General features: G+C 26.7%; 1 protein-coding gene across 1 annotated transcript; it reads left to right on the plus strand.

Annotated features, from left to right (window-relative positions):
• Window positions 1–10,763: 10,763 nt before the first annotated feature.
• Window positions 10,764–14,395, plus strand: LOC145833850 (small nuclear ribonucleoprotein F-like). The gene is made up of 3 exons (XM_082941064.1): window positions 10,764–10,857; window positions 12,202–12,304; window positions 14,338–14,395. Exons 1-3 carry the CDS (start codon window positions 10,764–10,766, stop codon window positions 14,393–14,395), a joined length of 255 nt encoding a protein of 84 aa, XP_082797190.1.
• The last annotated feature ends 6,208 nt before the right edge of the window (window positions 14,396–20,603 follow it).

Below are 20,603 nucleotides of genomic sequence, written 5' to 3' on the forward strand. Positions count from 1 at the left end.
ATAAAACTTTAGTTTAATACTCAAAAATGACTCTTAATATTATATAAATTAAGAACATTTAATAGGATCATGAATAGGTAAATTAAATCAATAAAAATACAAACTGTTGAGTTACACGCTCATCAGGTGTAGTTCAACTGCAGTTATAGAAACTGAATGGCTTTAAAATGTACACATTTATTCACAATATTCTAAGATTTGTAATTCTCTAGAAATACGTACAACTTTTCTAAAATAATAAAGATTAAAATAAAGCAATTTCAGCTGATGACAATAAACAACTTAGCTTTAGAAAAGTAAAAAAGCTATGAAAGTCCTTAAGTGGGTTGTTTGAAGTTGCTTTATTTTATTTTAGGCAAAAAACTAACTCAAAGTGTTTTTAATAATGACAAAATATAAGTTAACAATGTTTTAGACATGAAATTTTAACAGGCGACAAAACAACAAACAAGATTAGTTCAAGAAAACCATAGCAACGACATAAAACAACAATGTCACTCTTAATTAGTACCATAAAATTGTTGAACTTGATTTAGAGCATAATAAATAGATTATTTAATACAAATATACAAAATTTGTAATAAATATCCATTTTATAATACTAAAAACCACAGTTTAAATATGATATTTGTACGTTACTTTTAATATTTGCTCATTAAATGATTGCAGAAATCTTAAGACAGCACAACAAATAATTTACTGATCTATCACAAATATGATTTCAACATTTAATGAGATTGAAAACCTAAAAGGCTCAGAAATTATTAAAATAAAACTTAAAAGAGTATCCAAAATAATATACTGGTACAAAATAGATTGAATGGTATCAAGATGTACAAAAAAAAATTCAAAGCTTAATGTACAACGTATCTCCGACAACAATTGATACATTGTTAACACAAGACATAAAGTTTTCAAAAACATAAAATAAAACCTTAAAGATATAATAATGAATGCAAACAAAAATAAAACAAAGGTAGGAATAAAACTTGTAACTGCAGAAATAAAAAATATTGATTTAAGAAAAAAATTCATTCATGTAACTAAAATAAAATAGATAACCAACAAATTTGTTGTGTGAAACAAAATCAACATATATACGGCAACACATATATTTTCAAAAATTTCAATTAACGCTACTTCGTAAATAGTTAAAACTTTCAGGCAAATAAAAACAAAAACTAATTATTTTCTTTTGATCCATTGAATTTTACTTTTATCAAGAAATAGTCAGAAATGTTAAAAGAAGATTAGCGATATAAACCTTTAGTGCAATAACTGTCTGAATTATGGAGATAAATAATAAATTTCAAGACTTTATCATTTTCGATTTAATAAAACTCAAAGGTTTTTTACCACACCAATTACATTTTGTTTTAATTTCAGCAAGGACAAAATTTAAGTTAACTAAAAAGCTAAATGCAAACAACATTGACAGAACTACATAAAGCCTAAATACAGCTGTACCTTAAAGTTTTGAAACAAGTTTACCCTTGTGTTTACATCGATTAAAAGAGCAAGGAAAAAAATTGAATAATTACAAAAAGTTTAAAATAAATATACACGCATTAAAAACATACCAATTTGAGGATATGTGGACAAACTATGACGTTTGTTATGAGAAATTGAAACTTAATTGGTAGTTAAGTGAAAAATATTTGCGCTTAAAAGAACATGCTGAATTACTTGGACTTGAAATAACTTAACTTATTTACAAACATTATTAACTAAAGAGAACCCGTGGAAAAGTTTTTAAATAAGCCTTAAAATTATTTTACAGTAACAACAACAAAACAATCAAGTGTCTAACTAAAAATATATCTAAATCATAAGTAAAACATACTTTTCAATCTAAAAATCAAACCGATCAAATTTAAACCGAAGTAGAATTAAATTAAGGAAAAATAAGTTTAAAGTATAATAACGAATTTGACTAATAAACAAACTTTAGATCAAATTCATGAAAAACCATTAAGGTGTTTCGAACAAACTCAAGTGATTCTACAGTAATAACAATTAAACATTAACTAAAATATGAGTCTTTTTTTTTGACATGGTGTGATTTAAGCATTACAACTATTTTCAGTAAAATTACTTCAAATTAGCAAAACACCTCAATTAAAAGATTAAATGTAATAACAAAACATACTCCACTATTTCAGAAAAAAAACTAGTTTATCTGATTTAAACTAACTTACTTAAATAAATTTTAGAAAACGCAAAGAAAACTAGACAAATGTAACATAACAACTCATTAGAGGAATAAGTCAAAGCTACACAACATATGTAAAAACTTTTGTATAAAACATAAACGAATACATTTTGAAAGTACAACAACTTTTTGTCCACTTTGAGTATACAAAAACACTGAAAAGATACTGTAGTGCTACTGGAATGCATTTTATAGTAATTTAAATTATATTTGTTACAAATAAAAACTATTGGATATGATAGATTTTTCTTACATTTTACATAAAAAAAGTTGTTAAAAATTCCAGATTTTTAAAGTTTTTAAAGGATTTAAGTTATGAATTCTAGGTTTTTTGTTAAATTTAAAATATCTCAAACTACAGGTTTTTTGTCAACCTCGTTTAGAATCAAACTAACTCCTTAACAAAAGTAACTAAATAACAGTCAGTAAATTACGATCAATATTGTAAATTTTCAGAAAGTTTAGTTGTTTTTGTTTGAATTTCTAGTAAGCTACTACGATTTTATTACTTTGAATGTACTAAAGAACATTATCACAGTTTTAACATACAAATAAAGCTTTAACGATGAGAAATTAATTGGTTTAAGTTATTTAGTAGCAGATTTAGAATACAATTACTCTCTTGTAGTTAAGTATAATAAATAACACAATAATAAACAATATAAATTAGATATTGATTAGCTATACTGAGACAAAACATAAATATATTCAATCTTTACTTACCTTAGGCAAGAAAGTAGAACTCAACTACGGAAAAATAAAAATAAAATATCTTAACAAATTAAACTTATAAAACAAATTTTAACTTTACAGTTGTAAGAACAAAACAATGAACAAATCAGGGTTGCAATCATACTACAAGTATGAAATAGGAACTAATTATAGTCTTGTTTAGATAAAATAAATCAAAAACACATTTATCAATCCTAGAGTATTGTTCACTTTTAAACTAATACTTATCTCCATACAATGTGCAAACAAAAATTTTTTTACAACCAACGCTACAACGTCAATAGTTACAACTTCCAGACATATAAATCAAAAACTAATGAACATTTGAATTCCATAGAATTTTACTTTGGTAAGACATAATCAGAAACTCTAAAAGAAGATCAGCGATAACAACATTTTAGAGCATTTAGTTAACTGTCTTTAATGTGGAGATAAATATAAAGTTTCAGACATTGTTTGAACAGTTTTGATTTAACAAGCTGTTAAACACATTAAACAAACTAAAATAATTGTTTTAACTTTAACAATACTTTTTGGATAACCTAACTAATAGGCTAAAATCAAAGAACATCGGCAGAGCTACATAAAGCCTAAGCGTACCTTACAGTTTTGAGACAAGTGTACCCTTGTGTTTACATAGATTAAATCAGTAAGATAATATAAAATATTTAAATTAAATGTACACGCATTACAAACATACGAATTTGATATCTTTTAGACAAGACAATTATGTATGATATGCTCATTCTTGTATACAAAAAAAAACTTTGCTTAATCGTACTACAAAAACTATTCTTAATAAATTATAAACAAGACAACAAAAATAAAACAGTTACTTAATTGACGTAACTGTGTTCGGTTAAAAGAATTTTTTTTAAGCTGGTAACAAGTTTATCAGTTTGCCATTTTTTAGTTTAGGTAGAGACAGTTTTATAGCTTAAATATATACAAGGTTGTCACATATCTAGTTGAAAAAAATGTACGGATTTTTGGATTCAATTCAAAAAGACATAAACAATGACTTGAAATTGTGTAAACTTTTCAATAGCTATTTTTTACAAGTTTTAACAACAGTTTATATAACAAAAGTTATATGATTCAATCATAAAACTTTTCCATTGCACTATTTGAATCATATGTATATGATCAATGTATACGCAATAAAAAGCTCTACAAGCAAAATACTTGTATCTTTACCACATAATAAATACACACAAAAGGTCATAGAAGATTTTAATTTTTTAAAAAAGTTTCACTAAACCAAGAAAAAAATGAACTGCAATTTCGTTTTATTTAGAATTAACATTATCAAAATGCAGTATATAGTGATGATAAGCTTTCATATTAAGAGCATATTACAAAAACCCTACTTTTTCCTGATTTTGTGGCAACCATTTATATAACGGTTAAGTGTAGTACAGACCGTGAAATATATACTTTAAAACGGGATGGTAACTTTACTTTAAATAGACAGTCTATTTTATTGAATTTCGAGCTAAGTAAATATTTTTTAATGCAATAGGTATATTAGTATAAACTAGCGCAACAAGATGATAATTAATGATAAAATTTTAAGAGTTGTTGTAGTTTAAATATTTGTTCAACTAAAGTTTAGTAAGGGAGTAAAATTACATGAACAAAACTGTTTAATTAAGAAACACAGCTCTATCAAATTAAAATAGTAGATAAACAAACAACAATGATTGTTTAATATCGAAATTAATTTCATAAAATCTAGGCTTATGATCAGGGTTGCCACAAAATTTCTTCTAGATTTTTCAGATTACACGTTTATTGGTCTATTTTTATGTAAAACTTAAGTTTAACTAGTATAACAACATTACTGTGTACCTACTTGAAATGTATTTTAAATAAAAAAATAATGATGACAAAAAGTATTTATACATTTGATAGATTGTTTGCGTCGAGTCAAGATTTTACTACTTAACATGGAAAAACTGTTTAAAATTCAAGGTTTATTTCAAAATTTCACAAGTTCCAGGTTTTTTGGCAACCCTGGATGATCTAAATTGTACAATTAACATAAAAAGTATTTATTAGTATCAATATACATTTTACTTTATAGATCACAATGGAAGTTTTTGGCTAAGTAATAAGGAAAATAATCAATTATATATTTTAGATAATATTAACAAAACAATATCTCACTCGTTTGAACTAAATCAAACGAGACCAGACAACAAAATATTATTAGTTGGTTACCATATACGCTTAAATACAGGAATTTTATTAAAAAACATGTTATCCATTACTTATTATGCATATGTAAGTGGTCCCTGCAAGCATAAACAACCATTAAATAACAAACAAGGCAACTACAATAGACTAACACACAAAAAAAATTAAGCATTAAGCGAATTGTGTAAATGGACTAATACTTTAGAAAGAAGAATATACACAAAGGTTGTTCAACGGAATCTCGGAAGTGTGAAGTACAAGTAAACAACGTTTGTTTGATCTAATTAAAGGATGAGTAAGAAATTTTACATAAAAATAAACTAGTAAAGCTTGATGTTATTCATCCATTATTAGAAAGTTATTTACTTTAAAAGGTAGTTTATAAATATAACTTGCATGCATTTTACATAAGTAGCAAAAACCTAATAAATTATTAAAAAAAGAGACTACCTCATTATGACGCAACAATATGGTAAAATGAAAGAAAAAATTAAAGACTTAATGTGGAAAAATAGCAAAAAAAAGAAAAGTTGGTATAATTGATGCAAATGATTTTTTAAATTCCCTACCTTTATGTGGACAAATTAAGAACAAACTGTTTTATGTAATAGTAGCATAAATTAAAAAAACAAGTTGCTTTTGTACGATTAATGCAAATGATTTATAAGTTTACCTAGTTTTGTGTGGACAACTTAAGACGTAAGTAGTTTGCAGAAGTATTAAAACAAGTGGCTCATGAGTAATATATATCTGTTGTCTTTCATACAACTTAAATTAGTCTGTTCTATCTAATAATTTCTGGTGAAAATAAAAATTAGTTTTGACTTAGAAGTACTAGCACATTAACTCGTACATCCAAGTCATAACTCAAAAAGGTGCCGACCAGCATAGTAACCGGGCCTAAAGGACAAGAATTAAAAAAAAACTAAGGGCAGGCCGGAAAGATGACAGGTGCGGAGCACCGTGTCATCGACCGGCCGTAGCCCTTTGTTTTTTTTTAATTCTTGTCCGCTACCTTAAACTTTACTTTCAAACTTATCAATATAAAACCACTCAGTCATTAATTAAAAAATTACAACCGATATTACCGTCAGGCCTTTAATGGTTAAACACTAATAAGTTAGATCATATAAGCTCAAGGTTGGTAAAAGATAACAGATAAAGACCGTACAAATATAAAAACATATACTTGTTTGGCAGTTACGCTACTCACGGTCCATTTGACAGAAAAAGGTGGCCTTCAAGAAAAAAGGCCGTGAAGAAAAAGGGAGAAGGAAAAAGTGAAAATTTTTTCGCCGGCAGAGCCGGCGAAATGCCTTAGAAAAAATAATTTTAAATAATCTTCATCAAAAATTTCCCCATCAATTTTCGGTTCTGGGGATTCCCCATTTTTGAAAAAATGGGTGGCGGTCCTTAAAAATTCAGTGCGTACCTTATGCGGGTGCGTACTTCATAAAAAACCTCTTTAATGACTAAAAAGAATATGTTATTAAAAATTTAGTGCGTACCTTACGCGGATGCGTACTTCTTAAATAATACCTTTAGTTGCAACAGAAAATGTGCTGTTAAAATATAGTGCGTACCTTATGCGGGTGCGTACTTCTTAAATAATACCTTTAGTTGTAACAGAAAATCTGCTGTTAAAAATTAGTGCGTACCTTATGCGGGTGCGTACTTCTTAGAATGCGCACCTTGTAGATTTTTGATAAGATTACATTTTTATGTTATGATTTAGATACTAAATTAAATGAAATATAGTTTCAGACATTACACCACCCTAGTTTATTACCTAATGTTTTACAAATACATAGAAAACAGTTCATCAGTAGATAAATGTACTTTTTAATGACAGAAAATGTACCAAATAAAAATAGAAAGTTTAATATGAGTCTAAGTGTGTACATTGACAAATCTATTTATATGATTGAATTGCTTTCTATGTATATTCAAACAATAGTCACTTAACTTGCTTATGTAAATTGATCTTAATTAGTAACCTTTCCAAAACAGTATAAACTTAAATTGATCAAAAGTTAATCAACACTTGAAATGAAAAAATTGTTTGATTTGTATATTTTTGTCAATGATTATTAAATTGTCACACAGTGTTTATAGCTTTATTTAAATTCAATTTTATACTGTTCCTACTACAAGATATCATTTTACTTTTCATGTAACTTTACTTATTAATAATCAATCTATTAAAAACATATGCTTTTCATTAACTGTTACTACCATTACTGACTGGTGTATTTTAATTAACTTTATATTTTTACTACTAGACTTAAAATTAGACTGCATTAATAGTTGAGTTCAGACAACTTAATAAGTGTACATATAAACTAAAGGTGTTTGCTGTTTTCAATTTATCAACACATTGTTACAAACTAAAACAATTAAACCATACTACTCTATGTGACTGATTTTCCTGTTAATCATTTCAAAATTTGTCAATATTGCATCTTAAATACTCATCATTTAAAACCTTTATGCCTGTATTAACCTGATATAACAAAAAAAAATTATACTATTCCCAAAATTTTGTCTTAACAAAAGTACATTGAGTTTTTAACTATATTTAGTGTTGTTTCATTAGCTTTAAAACTTTTAATCTTTAAAGAAATGATTTATCTTTAACACATACACAGAAAACAGTACAGCAAGTTATTGATAAAGCTTGTTAGTGCATTCATATGAACAAAAGAAATTGTTGATAGATAAAAGATTAGAAAGAAGTAAGTATTAGAAGAACAGAAAATCTCAAAACAAAAGTAAAAATAAACCTCATACACATATGCACTAACAACCTTCAAACTTTGCTTGCTGTTAACTGCTTTGTAAATGTATGAATGCAAACTTAAAATTTGGGACATTTTTACATTTTGTTTACTAAAAAACCTAATCCTGATATGGTTTAATTCTATTAATTTGTAAAAAATTTAATTATTTTTTGAAACTAATACAGAAATACTACAATTTTGTTTTAAATGCTACTTATCTTACATGCACAGTTTAAGAAATACTTCTTACTAAATATATCATTAATCTAATAATATTTAAACTACATTAATACAATTTATTCAACTTTATTATAACTATATTACTTAGCTTGCTGTCTCTTTGGGCTTCATTCAAGAATGCAATGCTTTTTTGCAAAAGCTTATAAAATTTACCACAATGTTTTTATTGATTTTATTTATGTTTGAGTCTTATTTAAGGTAGCTTAAAAATCTTAGCAGAATGAAGCCCAACAAGACAAATATATGTTAATGGTATAAACCAAGGTCACAGCTCTATTAATAAAAAATGCTAGTCTGAATTTGTGCAAAATTCAATTAATATCTAAAGCTTAATGTTGTTCAAGTATTCAAAACTTTAACAGTAACAAAAGGGCTCAACAATTATGAGTAGAAAATATAAAATCTTAAGAATCGTGATTTATTAAAAATATCCAAAAATACTTAATTTTCTTATATCCAACTAGTCTGACTGGTAACCCTGGCAGTTAAGTTTTGCACAAATTCAAACTATCCTATTAACTATTAAACAAACTAACCTCAACAGCTGCTGTAGTAGGTACTCATCATCCAAACAGAATCCATTAATGTTTGATCCATTTTCTAAACTCAACCTATAGGAATAGATACAACTTAAAAAGATAAAGGCTTTGAGACAACCTCATATGTTCTTACAGAGGTTAAAAAGATTTTTCAAAGCATTCTTTTACTCAGTTCACTTTACAATGGTGTTTCAAAGACTGAGATGCAAGTTTTTAAAGCTTCTTGAAGAGTTTTTTTTCTGGCATCATGTACTGATGTTGTCTGAAATGTCATATTTGTGAGCCTGTTTTTATGAATAAAGATATATTCATTCTATGATGAATTACAAGATCAAATAAAGAATTTTTTCATAGGTTTTGCATGAGAAAATGAATATTAGTTATCAACATAAACTTCAAGACTGTTGATTCCCAAACTATGTCAAATGCTTTTTTTAACTCACTAAAACAATGTAGAATGTAAGAGTTTTAAAAGATTAAATGAGCAAAAACTATCAAGAACTAATTTTGTCTTCAAGAATATTGACAATCAAATAGAGTTTGCCAAGTATTTTACAAAGCTTACTTAAACAGAATAAAAAAAGAAAAAAACACATGTTACTACTACAAGTGCTTTTCTGAAAAGAATATTCATTGAAATAGTACTTTTCAAAATATTTTATAGATCAAGTGATTTCTTAAACTTTCTCAGAAAATATAAAGAAATTAATGTTTTAGAAGATTAGACAACAATAAAAATAATCATCAATAACAAGATTTGTCTAAAGCAACATTGACAATTGATAGATGCAGTACTTTGTTTAGTGTACTCAAACTGCACAATGAAAAAAAGAAAAATTAAAGTCCAGAACCTAGAGCTCCTTCTCCTACAACTACTTTTTACAAATGAGTTTGCCCAGGCAGAAAAGCATTTTCCAAAAAGCTTTCTTGTTGTGATGTCACATTAAAATGTAAGATTTTCCAGAATTCATTTAAAACTACAAATTGAAAAACTATGTAAGCATAGCAGAGCGATTTTTAACTTTTTCCAGCATAAAGTATTTTTTGTTTTACGCAGTGTTAAACATTACTTTTTTTACTTTGTAAAAGATAAATTTACTTGTTTAAATCTTATTTTTATTTGATGATTCTTTTATTGATTCTTTTTATAGTTTTTTTTAAGTTTTACTTTTTTAACTGTATAAATGATACTTAGTTAAACACGTTGTTTAAAATTGAAGTTGAAAAATTCATTATGCTCATACAAACTACATTTGACAGCATCTAAAAATTATACAAAACAAGTATTGAAATGTAAATTTTACAAAACCGTTTTTAATTTATTTGAAATGTTTATCACTTAATAATTTCTTCAGTTATGTGTTTTTTAATTAAGATAAAGTTAAAGCTTAAATACTTTTTTCGTACAAACTTTATTTAACTTTGTATCTAAAACTTTTTAAAGTTTTTCTTAATTTCTTCCTTTTTTACTACATTATCGATATTTGTTTGAACGTACTGTTTAATATTTAAGCTACAGTAATTCATTGTGCTCATGTAAAATACATTTGAAAACATTTAAAAAGTATATAAAACAAGTATTTACCTCTAAATTTTACAAAATTGCTTTTGGTTTACTTAAAATGTTTAATAATTTGTTCAAGATGAATTATGTGTATTTTAAAACCTTTTCTCATCAGCTTGTAGCATTACATTTAAAAGTTTGTAACTCATTTTAGTTATTACTTATTTTAATACGTTTTGGCAACTATAGAGTTTTTGTAGTCGCTGATATACCAACTTGTTCAGCTTTAAATTTGAAGCAGGTAGAAAAAAATCCATATTGTGCGTAGTGAGTAAATGCTAATATACACTTACCAAAACATTTATGAATGGCTTTGAAAAAAACTTTGCTTTTATTGATTATGGCAGCAAAACTGATATCTTACAACATGGAAAAAAAACTCTGAAGATTATTTTTTAGCCTAGTTCAAACAGTTTTGTAATCTATGATTCGCTACCAAGAGAAGATATCAAAGCTGTAAACATTATTTTTACAGAAAATACTATTAAATAGTCACCATGTCTTCTATGCCAATGAACCCCAAGCCGTTTTTGAACCAGCTCACTGGTAAGCCAGTCATGGTCAAGCTGAAATGGGGTATGGAGTATAGAGGTACGTTTACATAAAAATAATGTAAATAAATGTAAAGTTTAGTTGTGTTGTATATTTTATTTTGCTCATTGAAAAGTCATTGTGAATCTGAAGTGGGGTATGGAGAATAGAGATTTGTATTTATATATATTGTTAAGGCCATAAGGGGGGAGGTAAGCCATGTTTTTTACAAGTTAATCTTATTTTATAGAGTTTTTTCTAAGCTTCAAGATGCTTTTTATTGTTTAAAAAAAATCTAATTATGTTTTGAGATATGAACAGTCAAAGTCGGGCCGCATAATAGGTTCCCTATGGGAAGGGAAAACTAAAACAGCAAAAAAAGAATATTTTATTTAGAATCTATCTCCTCCTACATTTTTCAAGCAATCTTCAAACTTTCACAGTCTAATCTCTATACAATAACAAAACATAATACTTTGGAATTAAAAAAAAATTGTAGAATTATTTTATTTAAAAAAAAAAACACTTTTTTTTAACTTTTGAGATAAAATTTTATTTTTATAAGTAATTAAAATTCATAAGTAACATTTTTTCTTTTTAACATAAGAAACATTTTCTGAAAATTCCAAGAAGTTTGCTTGAAAAATGAAGGAGGAGATAGATTTTTAGTGAATTTTAAAATTTTTGAGAAAATTGACCGCGTTTGTTAAGTCCATACGTTTGTATCTGAAACTTTTTACAAAAAATAAATATCTCAAAAGTTAAATGATATTTTTGAATTCTACAAAAACTGGCTTGTAGTTTGTATTTAAAGCTTTCACAAAGAAGCTAAAGTACAGAAAAGTACAGAAAAACTCTCCAAGAGCATATGTATACAAATTGCTTGTTTAAAAATAGTTTGAATTAATTATTATTGAGTTTTTAGTTAACATTTGAAAGTCTTCTTGACCATATATTTATTCACCGAGTTTTTATTCCTAAAATATTGGAAATCTAAAGCAGAGATTTTGAAAATAGTAGGTTGACTTTTTGAAGAATATGTCAATGGACATTCTAAATTTCTATACTAGAACTTATAGTGTTGATAAACACTCATAATTTATACTTAATGCACAATAGCTAGTATTATTAACAGTAGTTTATTTAGTATATTTTATCACATGATAGAAAATATGTATATAAATATAAACTTTACTTACATTATATATCAACTCAGGATACTTTGTGAACAACAATGAATATGTATTTGATCTTAATTGATATGTTTTTGAAATAAACACTATTTACTCACAATGCTATAAAGTGTTGGTGTTTTTAAGTTTTTCACATTGTACGATGTTTGGTGGATATGCAACTACAATATAATATAGTGTGCATATTTTTAACTTATATTTTTTATATCAGGATATTTGGTGAGTGTTGACGGATACATGAACATGCAACTCGCAAACACCGAAGAGTTTGTTGAAGGAAACAAAGCTGGTAACCTCGGTGAAATTCTCATCAGGTTATTAGTTGTTTGTATGTAGGATAAGTTTAGATGAAAAATATAAATAGTTTGAGTGCATGTGTACAGTGATAGTTTTATCCAGTTGTTTTAGTAAAATAAAAAAAGAATAAACTAAAGTAAAATGGTGATTTGCGTAAAATAAATATATTACTTCTTATTGATTTTATCAAAGAATGGTTTAATAAAATTTCTTTTTATATAATGCAATTATCTGCATAAAAAAATATTAAATTTTAATTTTTTGTTTATGTAAAAGAATATTCAATGTTTATTGTTATTTTTAATATTTTTAAAATTGAAATAAAAGCTTACAAAATATTGTCTAAATCTGTTAATTTTTTTGTTGTAGTATGAAATTGTATATTGTTAATTGCAGGTTTGTCACTTTACCTGGAATCCTGGAAAAACCTGGGATTTGACAATTTAGGCAAAAAAACCTAGAAAAACCTGGAATTTGGGAAATTTTGAAAAAAACCTGGCAAAACTTGGCATTTTGAACAAAAATCACTAAAAAAACCTAATTTTAACAATTTTTACATGTTCAGTAGTAAAATTTCAATTTGACTCAAAAAATCTTTCACATAAATAAAAAAATTTTGTTATCATCAAAATTTTTTTATTAAAAAACATATTTAAAGTAGCTTTACAGTATCTTTTCAATGTTTTTATATTATTTAACACAGTTTCTTACCTTAAACCAGTGGCTCCCAACCTTTTTGATGCTCCGCACCCCTAAAATCTCTTAATTTGATCTCGCACCCCTAACACTATATACTTAATTAATTATTAATAATTTTATTATAATTTCATTGATTTCATGAATTAATAATTTGTACTTTAATTTTTATGATAGTGTACTATATTAAGAAAAATAAAACACTTGGAAATTTAAAAACACAACAAACTATATTCGAACAAGTTTTATCTATTTTTTATAAGGTAGAAAACATCAGAACTCACTCTTCCCTTCGCAACGATAAACGTTTTATGAAGGTCAAGCAAGTGAGTTTGGAGCTCATCACTTGTAATTCTACCTGCTCATTTTTAAACAAACTAAAAAAATTAGATTAAGGCTTAAACTTAACATTAAACTAAAAATAGACCCAAAAATGTGTACTTTTAAAAACCTGGATGAAATTTGGAAAACCTAGAAAAATTTTTGAACAAACGAGTGGCAACCCTGTAATTGGTTTGTAGCTTAAAGTTTTTCTAAAATTTTTCAAGTTTCAAGTTTTAAACAGAGGTATTTAAAGATAGTTTTGATGAATAATATTGTAAATATAATATTTAAGAATAATTTTCATGTTTCAGAATTCATTTTCTTGTTTTTATAGATAAATAGTTCTTAAAATAGGGTTGCCACTCACTCAAAATACTTGGGATAACTTAGGATATTAATTTTTTTAGAAATACCAGGACATTGTGATTTGTTTTTAAACTCAGGCTGACTCTGGTTAGTTTTAAGATATTTTAAAGCTCCAGGACATATTTTTATTGATTTTGAAATGCTCATTTAGTTTTTTTTCAGCTTCACGGCCAGCTTTTACTACTCTCAGAAATTGTATGCACGCCAGAGGCAATAAAAAATTTATTAAGCATTTTGAAAAGCTCAGTTAAACACTAAGCGTACATTTAATAGTTTTTTGATTCAAAGAGTGGAAACCCTGTTAAAAAATGTATGCCATAAAAACATGTGAATAAATATAAAAGTCTAAAGCTGAAAAAAAATCAAATAAGTGATTTTGGTTATGAAACTTGACATATTTTTTATAGTTATAAATTCTTCACATTTACAATAGTATTGGATGTTCCCTACATTGAACAAACTTACAAATTATTATTTGTTTCTAATCAAATTATCTAAAACTTTTTTTTTTAAATAGATGCAACAATGTTCTGTACGTTAAATTCTCTTATATTTGAAATATATTAAGTAGGTGTTTAATATGATTCACTTTTCTTACACCATTTATGGCAAATTCACAAATTTGTACACGTACTTAGTTTAGATGAATATTTTTTTAAAACAGATGCAACAACGTCCTCTACATCAAAGGCATCGAGGAAGGCGAGGCCGGTGAAGTTTAAACGATTCGAATTGGCTCAATCAAGAAGTAATCTTCTGTGATTGGCTCAATCTAGTCTGATGTCTTCAGTTATTGGTCGATCTTATTTTGCAGTGTTTTGATTTGTTAAATATTAGCTTGGTTTGAAAATAATTCACATAGTGTTGAGCACTTTTAATAGTCACTATTTTTAATTTTTATCCGATTAAAATACTGTTTTATCATGTATGTTAGAGATGGATATCAAATTAAAGCATTCCTAAAATGTGCATTTTGAAGTAAATTTTTTATTGTTTAAATTTTAGTAAATTCTGTTGAGTTGTAGAAAAATTAAAAGTTTTTCTGTTGTCAATAAATTGTTTAAATTGTGTGATATGTAATGTATATCTACTGTAACTTTGTGTGTCCAACGTTTTATTAAAAATACCATCAGTCAATTTTTTACACAAGTGCGCTTAATTATAGTTCTCAATCTTTTTCAGGAAGTGTATAAACAAATTTGAGGGTTGCTTGGCCTTTGAAATAAAATGTAAGGCATTTGGGATCAATAAAAATTTTTAAATAAAGATAAGATAATTTGATTTTTACATCATTCATACCTTTTAAATTATTGATGAGTTGTATAAATGTTTAAACTGAAATATTAGGTGTTGAGCAAGTTTCGAAACAATCTACTTACATTCTAGAATATAATAACCTCTCAAAAATATTGATAACGTCTGGCAAAACTGTTACATCGGTGCTAGCAACCTTTGAACAGTAGAGTGATCTGTTTACCTAAAAAATCATGTAGTAGATCTTAGTTTAACTTTTTGTGCATAATCACATAAAAAGACAATAAAAAAAAAAGCTTTTACCACTACCGTACTACTTACATTTTTCTAGGAACAAACCCTATGTAATTTATATGGGACCTTGAAAATTTGACCTTCGAGTTTTTAGCTGAATACTTATGTACATGTAGCAATCATCACTAAAACACATTTTACGCGTTTTCACTAAAGTTTCACGGATTCTCGATTTTCTCAAAAAAATGAAGAATGATAAAATGTACAGAAAGTTTAAAAATGTCTTGAAATATATAATTCAAGTTTTACAACGCCCCTAAAATATGCGTGGGTCCTATTTTGCTCTTTATCATACACTCCGTAAGATCTAGTGTAAGTTTAAAAATTTGCTAGAATATCTACAGGGTTGCAAATAAACTTGAAAGTTGACATTGTATTTTAAAAAAACCTGGAAATTAGCAATTTTGAAAAAAAAAACTGGAATTTTGAACAAAATACCTACAATTTTAAACGACAATAGCATTTAAGTAATGAAGTTTTGTTTTTTATAGATTAGAAAAATTATCATGTAGATAGTTTTTTATCGTTATTAAAATTTTTATTTAAAACACATTAAAAGTAGCTCTACAGTGTTTTCTCATTGTTTTTATACAATTTAAAACATTTTTTGCATTAAACTTAATTTTGTATTAATAAACCCAAAAACTTGTACTTTAAAAATTCTGAAAGAAATATCTCTACCTTTTGCCAAGTACCTAGTGTAAACTTACCAGAATATCTACTATAAGTTTCACAAGTTTGCTACAATACTTAGTAATAATAATAAGTAAAATAATACCAAACAAATGATGTTTAAATAGTAGATAACAATACTTTGGTAAGTATAACAAGTTTAGGCGTATCAACTTATTCTAAAATAATCAGAAAACTATAAAATTTGGAATTCATTTACACCAAGAATAAAGAATACTTTCTACCTATTTTGAGCTATTGTTTTTGTACTGTTATACACATATTATTAATAAACACATATTTATAAATTTTGCTATAGCGAAATAATCCTTGTAAACAGACATAAAAAAACATATTTTGTACATTGATTGTTCGAAAACAAACAAAAAGGTCTCAACTTCTAGAGACGATAATAACATATACTATTTTACTATTTCAAGACTTTATTATGCAAACTAAGTTTCAGTAAAAGTTTTTTTTTGATTATTTCCATACTGTACAAACACGTATTTAACATAACAGTTAAACTTACTTTAATTTACAATGAGTTTTACAAAAACTTACAAAAGAGTCTCATACTAAATCAGTGAAGTTAGTGCTTATCATTTTAAAGAGGACCGTAGCCTTCATTGACAATTTGTATTATTAATAATACTATCGAAAATTATAAAAAAATTTTTAAGTGACATGTACAAAATAAAAGAATAAAATACAGCATCTATGAAATTTTAGTTCAAATAGCAAAATTAGTATACTAAGAGTTTTACTTTTCACAAAATGTGCATGGAGTGTAACTTTAGTATTTAGGTAATTATGTTATTTTTTAATATTTTTTAACAGTATTAAGTAAATTTTAATAATCTCAAACACTTTATTTCTTAAAATATGTAATGTATAACTATTAATACATGTAGTACACTGCAGAGAGGCTTTAAAATTCTAAAACCCCAAGATTCAAGTAAACCATAAAAAAACAATAAAAACTTTTAAGTCTAAACACCAAACCAAAAAATCTAAAATACTTATTTTAACAAAAGTAGTTTAACTGTTGTGAATTTAAAACACAAGTAATAGTATGAAGCAAATAAAACTATTTTGATAAATAAAAACTTAGTAAAGCATTTGGCAACATTATACTAACAGTATGCTCAAAAAAAAGTCAAACTAATTTAAAATCTAAACCTAAGGTGAACACCGTGCATTTGTTAACAAGGTTGTTGCTTTGAATATACTTTGACAGAGCATAATGCAGGGGCGTGTCTTGAGTTTTTTCAGTGAGTTAACACAATAACTTTTCTTCAATAAATAGAGTAGTTCCCGTAGTAACTTTTAGTAATACGTTTTGGAAAACTACGTAACATAGTTGTCTCAATTTTTTTTTCAGGTACATAAAAGTATTTAAACTTTAAACAACTTGAAAACACCAGTAAAACATAATTAAAAGTGTTGTTAAGTAGTCCAGTTCTTTATTATTATTATTTAATAATCAAAATACAAACCTAAGTTCAGTTAATATTGAACATGTAAAAGTATTGCCTTACATTGTTGAGCTAAAATGTATTTTTAAACCCTTTATATATAAGAAACTAAAAACAAAGTGCTAATCAAAACTAGCTACTAACTTGTATTAATAATAAAACAACATATATAATGTTATGTAAGTAAATTAATTAGTCAAAAAAAAACGTATAAATTATATAAAAATGTTATAACTACGAACGTTGCGAATCTTTAAAAGGAAATCCTTTGAGCGGTATAATAATTTTTAAATAGTTATATAGAACACTTTGAATGGCTTATTTTGAATGAAAAGTTTCATTTTTAAAATGTGAAGCTTTCGCTGCTACAAAATTTTTACATAACGTACACATTATTTTCTAACAAAAACATTTTAAAACTACTTGATTAGTTAATTTTGGTTTTCTGAAAAAAAAACTTATAAAACTACGTCTTTTTTATTAAAAACACTATTTAACTAAACTTTATTTGACAGAAAAAAGCTAACAGCTGGATATGAACTATTAGTCGGTGTTGAAAATTAAAACCACATTAAATCGCCTTTTTGTTACGTTTTCTTACAGTTTTAGTTTTTCAGATGTCGCCCAGAAAAACAGTCAAAGCACGCTATAATGCTTTGAGTCTAATTAATGCTACTGAAGTATAATTTTATACTTAAACTAAAGACAACTTTGTGTTTTTTTGTTTTCGATAGCCTTTTTTTAAAACAACTCATCTGCACAATATTTAAATGATTGGTCAATACTAGTAATACTAATTGTCATGAAGTTTAATACAAATTTTAAAGCCAGTAGTTAACTTTTAGTTAAGTTTATCTATTATTCATCATATACATAAAACAATTACAACTGTATTAAATTACTAGGTTATAACATTACACTAGGGAGGCATTTTTGTACAGATATTTTTAATTTCTTTTTATTTAAAAATTATTTTGAACTAACTACATTTAATCACTTTTTAAACTATGTTACGATTTGATTTCAAGTTAGTTTTGAATAAACGTTTTGTTTTTGTAGAGCGTAAAACAAAGTTTCTTCGTACACATAGTACCAATTACTTTGAACAAACAATATCTACCTGAAAGCTAAAACTACATTAAAACAACTTGTGTTTATAATCCAAATTACAGTTTATTAGTGTTCAAGCGAATTAGTATAAAAATAAAATCTTAAAAAATGTTTTATCAGCTTTTCTTTTGTATTTTCCGAGCTTGGCCCTTTATAGCGTACATTGATTTTTTTTAAAGTTTTGTTTTGTTTCAAGCTTGTCCGGCTTCTGCAGCTGCCGGAGAGTAGCTTCCTTGCCTGTAAAAATAAAACGTTATTGAAAAAAAATAAACTGAAAAACTAGAGTTTTTAAGAACTTCGTTTATGTGCAAACCCTAGCTAAAAACTTCAATACAAAAAAATGCACAAAGATATAGTTGTATAAATAAATAGAAAATACTTTGCAAGCCACATTGAATACCATGAAAGCCTTTAGCTAAACAATGATAATAGTTTGCTTTGAAAGATTTTAAAACTTTAAGCTTCTTTTATTCGACAAATGTTCTTGTTTGTACATTTACAAGTTATACTTACAACGTCTTATTGGTTACAAACAACTCAATTTGTAGCTTTTACGTATGACGTCACAGACAAAACAAAATAAACAATTGTAAACAAAAATAACAAACGTATATAACTCACTATGTAGCTTTGATATGCGACATTAGAGATATAATAAATAGTTATTAAAAATAAACATATGTATATATTTACATACAAATAAACTCACTTTGTAGCTTTTATGTATGACATCACAGACAACGCAACAATGGCGACCAATAGGGCAACAGCAAGCGCAATCAGCAACCAACCACTAGGTGGACCAACTGTTGACGGCTCCCTAAATCCTGTGAATTTGTTTGATTGTTACTTTTTGTAATTATAAATTATCAAACAACACTCAAAAAATTATAGTACTAGTTTAACTATCTTTTCTTTTTTGTTGATAATAACTAATTGTTATTTGATTAACTTTAAAGGGAAAAACTAAAATTTATTTTCTATTTGTTTAGTAGAAAAGTCGCTTTAAATTGTTTATTTCATTCTAACTATTTCCTTCTCGCAGAAAATTTAAGGTCCGTAAACTCACTACCATTTAAAATAAAGAAAAAATTCGTTAACTAACTCATTAATTTTCTTCTATGGCAAAAAAAGAGTTTTACGTATATTAGCAACCATTAAATGGAACAAAACAAACACTTATTTATAACTTTCAACTACATTGTGTACGAACCAACAAATTAGTTTACTGCATTACTTTTGCACGTATCTGCTGTAAAAACACACACGAAACGTATTAAACAGTATTTTTTTTTCAAACTCACTAGTAGTGACGTCAACTGTCGTGTTGAGCTGTTGAGTGGTTATTTCAGGAACTGTGGTGGCCTCAGGTGTCGTAACTGGTATGGTTGGTTCGACTTCAGTCCAAGGTGGTAGGACTGTCGGAAAAACAAGCAATTAGAAAAAGTTAAACAAGGCGTTTGTATAGAGAGATCCTTAAATTTTATATTTTTTCTGAATAAATCTATAAGCTTAGTACTTCCAAAAACTGTTCCACAAATTCTAAGTTGAACCAAAAAGTGTAAAACAAATCGTTTTTAAATACTGTTTTTTAAATAAATAACTAAAACTCTCATTCTAAACAGATTAATTGTTCTTTATGTTGTTCTTTGTTCACAACTCACCGTATATCTGAGTGCCGCACAGTTCGATCGTGTCACCGATTTCCGCGCCCGCCGCCGCCGCCGCCTTCACTTTCCGCATGAGCGCACTCGCCTCCTGGTGGTGGTTCCTCCTCGTCACAATCTTCAGCAACACTTCCTCGCTCGACCTCAAAGCCGTTCTGTAGCTCACGAGTGACCTCATCGATCCGGATCCCTCGCCGGATCCTTCCCCGGATCCTGGCGGAATGTCGAATGTTATTAATTTAAACGACGTTGTAAATATAATTATGTTTTAGACAGTAGATGTTATGGAAGGAAAATTGTTTGCAGGCTGTTGCGTGTACTATTAGTTTTATCACAGTTTTGTTATTAAACTGCAGGAGTATTTTTTATTTGACGAAAGTGAGACTTGTGAATACTCTTAAGTTTTCGCAGTATATCAAACAACTTTAAAATAAAGTTAAAATACTTGTTTAAAT

Source organism: Thalia democratica, chromosome 4 (assembly GCF_965202585.1).
Source record: "Thalia democratica chromosome 4, ktThaDemo2.hap1.1, whole genome shotgun sequence".
In the NCBI taxonomy this organism is placed as follows: Eukaryota; Metazoa; Chordata; class Thaliacea; order Salpida; family Salpidae; genus Thalia; species Thalia democratica.

Coding starts and splice junctions, on each gene's coding strand:
- LOC145833850 (XM_082941064.1), top strand. CDS start 10,764: ATGTCTTCTATGCCAATGAACCCCAAGCCGTTTTTGAACCAGCTCACT. Junction 10,858..12,201: donor ATGGGGTATGGAGTATAGAG/GTACGTTTACAT, acceptor TTTTTATATCAG/GATATTTGGTGAGTGTTGAC. Junction 12,305..14,337: donor CTCGGTGAAATTCTCATCAG/GTTATTAGTTGT, acceptor TTTTTAAAACAG/ATGCAACAACGTCCTCTACA.